The 6,951-nt window shown below is 44.1% G+C and overlaps 1 protein-coding gene across 1 annotated transcript in view; it reads left to right on the forward strand.

The window, feature by feature from the left end:
- The window catches only part of LOC103201111 (myosin VIIA and Rab interacting protein), a 604,027-nt gene that overhangs the window by 448,042 nt on the left and 149,034 nt on the right, over positions 1-6,951 (forward strand). The window contains exon 3 of the mRNA XM_007945736.1: positions 2,694-2,830. Coding sequence (XP_007943927.1) covers positions 2,694-2,830 — 137 coding nt within the window. The remainder of the gene's footprint in view (positions 1-2,693; positions 2,831-6,951) is intronic.

Consider the following 6,951-nt stretch of genomic DNA (forward strand, 5'->3'; position numbering starts at 1 on the left):
ATGTTTTTCCTTAGTTCTTTAATTATATTTAATGTTGTATGATATTCTTTCTTTTTTTTTTTTTTTCCCATTATTTTTTCACTCCTAAATGTGCTTTCAGGAGTTCTGGTAGCATAATGCCTAAGGCACTTGACTGCTAACCAGAAGGCTGGAGGTTCAAACCCACCAGCCCCTCCTTGGAAGGATGATGGAGCAATCTACTTCCATAGTGATACTGCCTTGGAAACCCAAGGAGGGGTTGCTGTGAGTCAGGTCCATCTTGACAGCATATAACAACAACAACAAATGTTCTTTCACTCCCTTTGTTATGTTCATTTGGATGGGCCATTGTTTTCTATTCTTTGTTTGTCTTGTGATGATGATGATGATGATTATTGCGACATTATAATTTACAAGGGTGTTAACTTCCTTGATTTTTTTTTTTCCCCAGTATTTACTGTTTTTGCCTGCACTACTTTCTGCAAGAAACTTAGGTGAGCAGAGGTTTCAGCTTTCACTTACTGCTTCCTTTCCTTCTCAGTGATAGCTCCTTCTTCCCAGGTTTAATTGGGATTCAAGAATTCCAGATCTCATTTTTCAACTTTCAGTCTCTCCCAAACACACCAGAGAACATGCTGTGGTCAGTCTGTCCACCAGCAAGCACCACCACTCCAGCTAGATATCATGTATTAATCAATTTGTCCACCAGGGGGTTCAGTCCCTTCTCTCTGGTTAGTACTCCCTTCCTTTCTCTGTTTCTGCAATCATATTTTAAGTCCAAAATCCCACACTCAGCAAGCCCCTTTTGGTTTCACCAAGAATTTCCTTCCATTCTCTGTGGGGGCTGCTTATATCTAAGCTGGCATTCAAGGAAAACACAGATTCCTTCTTTTCAGGAAGAAGAGGGCCTGACACTCCTCTGAAGAACCTCTGGAAAATGTCTTGTTGGTTTTAGAGCCCTAGTAGCCCTGTGGTGGTTGGGGAAGCAGTCTCCATTTAAGTAACACACTTGACTCCACCATAGGGAATCTTCTGTAGGAGTTCATATCAGTGAAGCAATAAATAGTTTCTGGTTAGGGCAAGAGTAGTCATACTCCAAAAGGAGAGCCCTCAGGGAGGTCTGTCTTATTACTATCGGAGCTACCCCATACGCTGGCTGTGGGTGTAGCCTCCACTCAAGATGCCTCCTTCCTAGCACACAGCAGCCTCAGTCAGTAGTTTTTAGTACCAGCTGTAAGGAGGAACAGATAGCCCCAAACTGATCCTCAATGGGTCTGTCCTGTTGGTTTCATTGTAAGCAGTAATTCCCAGGTAAGGGAGGAGGTATCACACTCTGATCAGATCCTCATAAATGTCTGCCTTGCTGCTGTCAGAGTTCCCCCAGTAGACTGTTGGCTGTAAGTACAACCTCTACTTTAGACTCCTGCTTCCTAACATACAGCAGCCTCAGTCAGCAGTTTTCAGTGCCAACTGGAAGTGGGGCAGACTAATCTTAACTGGTCCCCAGGGAGGCTTGTCCTGTTGTTTTCAGAGACCCGAGCTGTGGAGTGTATAGGAGACAAGTAGAATGCTGACTATGGAAAGACTCCACTGCAGGCCCCTTCTGTAGCAATTCACACCAAACTTGCAGGTGACGGTGTTCAGATGGGGGAGAGGACGTCATAATCCACATGTCATGCTCCAGGGAGGTCTACCTTGTTGCTCTCAGAGCCCTCACTGGAGTATGCTGGCTGTGGCTATAGCCTTCACTAAAGATGCCTGCTTCTTAACACACAGCAGCCTCAGTCTATAGTCCTCAGCACCGACCAAAAGGGGAGTGGACAGGCCTGAACTGACTCCTCATGAGACCTTTCCTGTTGGTTTCAGAGACCTGAGCCATGAGATATTTAGAGAGGCTGGTGAAGTGTTTACTGTGGGAGCAGACGCCAGTGCATGGACCTTCTGTAGCAACTTGCAGTAGACTTGCAGCTGACAATGTCTGGATGAGGGAAGTGCTGGCACACTCCAATGGACCCCAGAGAGAGGTCTCTCTTGTTGATATCAGAGCTCCCCCTGGTGTATAGTGGCTGTGAGGATTGCCTCCACTCAAAATGCCTTCTTCCTTGTACACAGCAGTCCTCAGCGCTGACCTGGTGAGGGGGAGCAGGCAGATGCAAACTGAATCCCCAAGAGGTCTGTTCTTTTGGTTTCAAAGGCCTGAGTTATGGGGTACACAGGGAGGCAGGTAGAATGCTGACTATGAAAGCAGACTCTCATATAGGGAGGTTCTGTACCAGTTCACAGTAGGTTTGCAGCCAACAGTATCTGAGTGGAGGAGGTGCTGGCATAGTCTATGCAGACCCCCAGGAAGGTCCGCCTTGTTGATTTTAGAACAAAACCTTACAATACTAGATATTATCACAAGGGGTGTGGTGGTTAGGGAAACAGGCTCTTTTTCTGGGGCCACTTCCCTGTTCACAGCAGGTCGCAGCTCCTGTGGCATGGTGTGAGAAGCGATTTACCTACTTATGCAACTCATTGATTTTTGCCAATCTACAGTTCCCCATTGCTCTCCTCTGCTCCTCAATTCCAAGTCCCTCCAAGCTGAGCACAGTTTCCTTGTTGTATTTGTGGAGTAGGATCGGAATAATGGTTTGTTTACACTGTCATCTTGCCAGAATTTACTCTCTTTAAAGGGTTTTTTTGTTTGTTTTCTACTTCTCTGTTTTCCTCAGGCTTCTAAGGACTCAGTCTCTGGAATGGTTCTACAATAATGTGAAAAGCCGCTTCAAACGCTTTGGCAGTGCCAAAGTCCTGAAAAACTTGTACAGGAAACACCGGCTGGAGAGTGGAGCATGCTTTGACATTCTAGGTACTCTGCCTCTTGCGGATCTGGGGGTCTTTAGTGAGCTAATGCGGTAAAAATCCTGGTTTCAAGGCCCTGTACACTGGGGCACACTCACCTAGGACAGGAAATGGCTTAAACTGTCTGGCTCTAGTGAGGAGCAGAAATAGGACAGATGCCAGACACTCTCTTAAGTTTAGACTCTTTTTGGTTAGGGCTGATACGTTAGAAGCTGGGAGGACCAAAGTATTCTCTACAGACTGTGAACATTTTAATTCTGGTTACCTAGAAACTAAGGAGCCTTGTGTCACATGGGGAGCTCTGATGGTGTAGTGGATAAGGCATTTGGCTGCTAACCAGACGGTCAGTGGTTCAAACCCACCAGCCACTCCATGGAAAGAAGATGGGGCAGTCTACTTCTGTAAAGATTTACAGCCTCAGAAACCAAGTGGGGGTTGCTATGGGTCAGAATTGACTTCATGGCAGTGAGCTTGAACTTGGTGACACAATGGCTAAGCTGGTAATCCAAAAGTTGGCAGTTTGTACCTATTTAGCTGTTCCATGGGGATATGCTCCCACAAAGATTACAGCCCATAAAACTCTAATGGGACATTTCGACACTGCCATGTGGGGTTGCTATGAGTCAGAATTGATTCAGTGGCACCTAACAACAATCACCTAGAAATTAAAGATTCTTGATCCATCATCCCCTAATGGTTAAAATGTAGGAATGTCTTCTTCATTTGATTGCACTCTTGAGATATGCCTCCCCCCTCTATTTTTTACCCACCCCAAAATGCTATTCTTACTAGGCCCCAGAATTTGATGTAGTAGGAGAGTCAGGAAATTACTACCAGCTTCCTATCAGGAAGCTTGAGGGATGAATTTATGTATTTAAGACAACAATTTTCAGTTCATTAAAATGAGAAATTATATTGAGTTCTAGAAAGAAGAAATGGTTGTCAGAATATGAACAGCATGTCCTCCAATATGGCTGTTGAGTCTGTCTAGAGGCAAATTTTTTGCATCACTTTGCTGACACAGGTAAACGCTTTTTATCCACAAGAAAGAGGGAAGAAAAAAAAAAGTCTCTTCTATTTCATTTGGAGTTTTTTACCATCATTATTTTACATTGTTGTATTCTCAATAAAGTCTTTGGTTGTGTCTTACCTAAAAATATGCCAGTCACTTAGACAAGGGGAAAAATAGGAAGGAAACATTATACAGAGAGAATCATTAGAGCCTCTTGTGCTGGTTATTAGAATCTGTCTTTTAAACTACTCAGGAAGTCTATGGCTAAGAGAACACTGCTGAAGGTTTCCATCTATTATTTTTATCTTTTCCTGACTAAGTATTCTAAAAAAGAAATTCTCTATGGATGAAGTCTTAAAATGAAATAAAGCTTAAAAAGAACGCTGATAGCAATACTTTTTCAACCAAAGAGATATCTTAAGAAGGTTCCGGAGTTAAAGTGACTCACTCTCTTATACACCTGTGGGATTGCTTCATGAACCCCTTTAAATGTCACCAAATTCGAATCTCTCCTGCTTAATCCAAATTGAGGAAAAAAAAAAAAGTGTGGAGAACCAGTCAGAACAAAACACAATTCTAAATTCTCTCCAAGACCCCACATTATTATTATTGTTGTTGTTGTTATGTGCCATTGAGTTGGCCCCGACTCATAGTGACCCTTCCCTGGGTTTCTGAGGCAGTATCACTATGGAAGTAGATTGCCCAGCCTCCTACATTGGGCAGACCTAAATGTTAAGGGAATTAGTTTAGGGCTTTGAAATTTACAAGTGACTTTTTCAAAAGAAACTCATTTGCTCAGAATAAGAATCTGCCACGATTGAAGCCAATTTAGGTACAGTATGCACTATGATTCCCATGTCTTTCTTCGGAGTGTCAATCACCGTACTTACCACATTGAATTCAGGTGATGATGGTCTACAAAGCTGCCACTCCCACCGGACCGTGGTATGGAGATGACAGCTTCCTCATCCTTGTGTTCCCAAAGCTCAATGCCTGGCACACCTTAGGTCTCAATATCGTGTTAGTTCGGTCATAAAAACATTTTATGGGTACCAAAATGCTTTGTAGAATTCGAATCAGTTACTTGACATGATTTTAATATAATCACTATTTAAACTAAGATTTTCTTTGGATAAACATGAAGACAAGCAAACAGACAGTTTTTGAGATGATACTCAAATGTGTAAAGCTGTCATCATGAAGCAATGAAAATCATTCTACAAATCACCAAGATACTTAGTTACACCTCAAGCATGGATAAATCTTCCAGTGGTAAAATGGCCTCCTGGCTGTGCTGGTTGACTGAGGAGTTGTGTCAGTTTTACCTACCACGGAACACTTCTTTTTATGGTTGTCACCTATCACCCTCCATCCTGACTATACATTAGAATCACCTAGAGACCTTGGGAAAAAAAATCCCAGTGCCCAAGACTCCCAAGAAGTCCTTCTAATTCCTAGCATAGATGCTTTTTAATCTCCCTGGATTATGTTAAGGTACAGTCAAGGCTGAGAACCTCCGCTAGAACTTTCCTATAGTTAGTTCAGCAGAGTTCTGAATAAGATGGTGTTCTGGTTACCTAGTGCCACCCTGACAGAAATATACCATAGATGGGACGACCCTAGCAAACAGGAGTTTATTCTCTTACAGTTAAGACTTTAAGTCCAAGTTCAAAGTGCCAGGCTCTAGGGACTGGGTGAAAGCCCCTCAGCCTTGGGCTTCAGCTCTGCCTCCTGCTCCCGGCCCACTGAAGCTGGAGGTGTTTCTTCACTCAGACAGCTGCTGGCTGCTGAGGCTGCCAAGCCCAAGGTTGACAGGTAAAAAGGCACAGACCTGATGTTACCAAACCACATGGCACGCCATTAATTCAAGTCCATTGTAAGTCCCCAGGTTGGCAGAGCATGGCAGGCTGCTGAACAATGGCACTGCTATGTGCAGGGTCCAAGCATGCCATAAGCTAGAGACCATTCCCAAAGCTGCTGCTTATATACGGAAAGCAGACCACATACCCAAAGCAGCTACTCAGCTGCTTGTGGTAGATCCCACCATGGAGTTGATTGCCAGTCTCATCATGGGGAATACTACCACCAGCTGCCCAGTCACTCAGCCAGGCCCAGCCAAGTTGACACACAAACATAACCACCACAGATGGTTCTATCTTCAATTCCAACTATTGTTGTTAGCTGCCATTGAATTGGTATGGAGGTCATCACGTTATGGTGACCCCATGTACAACGGAGCAGAATGCTGCCTGGTGATGTGCCATCCCCAGGATCAGACCATTGTGATCCTTGAGATTTTCAATGGCTGATTTTTGGAACTAGCTTGCTAGGACTTTCTTTCTAGTCTGTCTTAGTCTAGAAAGTGTACTGAAACCTGTTCAGCATCATAGCAACACCCAAGCCTCCACTGACAGAGGGAGAGGGATGGTGGCTGTGCATCAGGTGCATTGGCCAGGAATTGAACCCCAGTCACAGAAGACGAGAATTGCTCACTGAGCCACTACTGCTCCCATCAATGCCAACTAAGGGAATTTACTTTCAGGGTTTTGATTGTCAAAACATAACATACAACACCTACGGTGTGCAGGGCGTATACCGTGCACCAGGACTCTCACTGTAAAACTTCTTTCACCTACAGAACTTCTCCACTGCATGGACCAGTGTAGTTGCCATAAAAACATTCAGTTCATTGACAGCTTGTTTAGTTCATGGGATCCTTTTGGTCACTTTTTTTTTTTTTTTTAATTGTGATTTGGGTGAAAATGTACAGAGCAAAATCACTTTCCATACAGCAGGTCACATACACTTTGTCTCATAACATTGACTACAATTTACCACAGTGCAACAGCTCCCTTCCCTCCTCCCGATAGTAACCTCTTCCCTGTGTCCATCCCTTCATGCGCTTCTGCCCCCTGAGCATACACAGACCTTCTATTTTCCCATGATTGTTCTCTCCAAGGAGCGTATCTACCTTGGGTAAATGTTCAGCTCATATGCCTGTCTTTTGTTTGTCTGGAAGCTATAGGTATGGGTTCAATTCCAGACCTGAAGGGCAGCTAGAGGCCATAGTCTCAGTGGTTCCACCAGGCTCTATTGGACCAGCAAACCTGGTCCCC

The sequence above is a fragment of the Orycteropus afer genome, unplaced genomic scaffold, assembly GCF_000298275.1.
Source record: "Orycteropus afer afer isolate SDZICR_OR568_19922 unplaced genomic scaffold, OryAfe1.0 scaffold00142, whole genome shotgun sequence".
NCBI classification, from domain to species: domain Eukaryota; kingdom Metazoa; phylum Chordata; class Mammalia; order Tubulidentata; family Orycteropodidae; genus Orycteropus; species Orycteropus afer.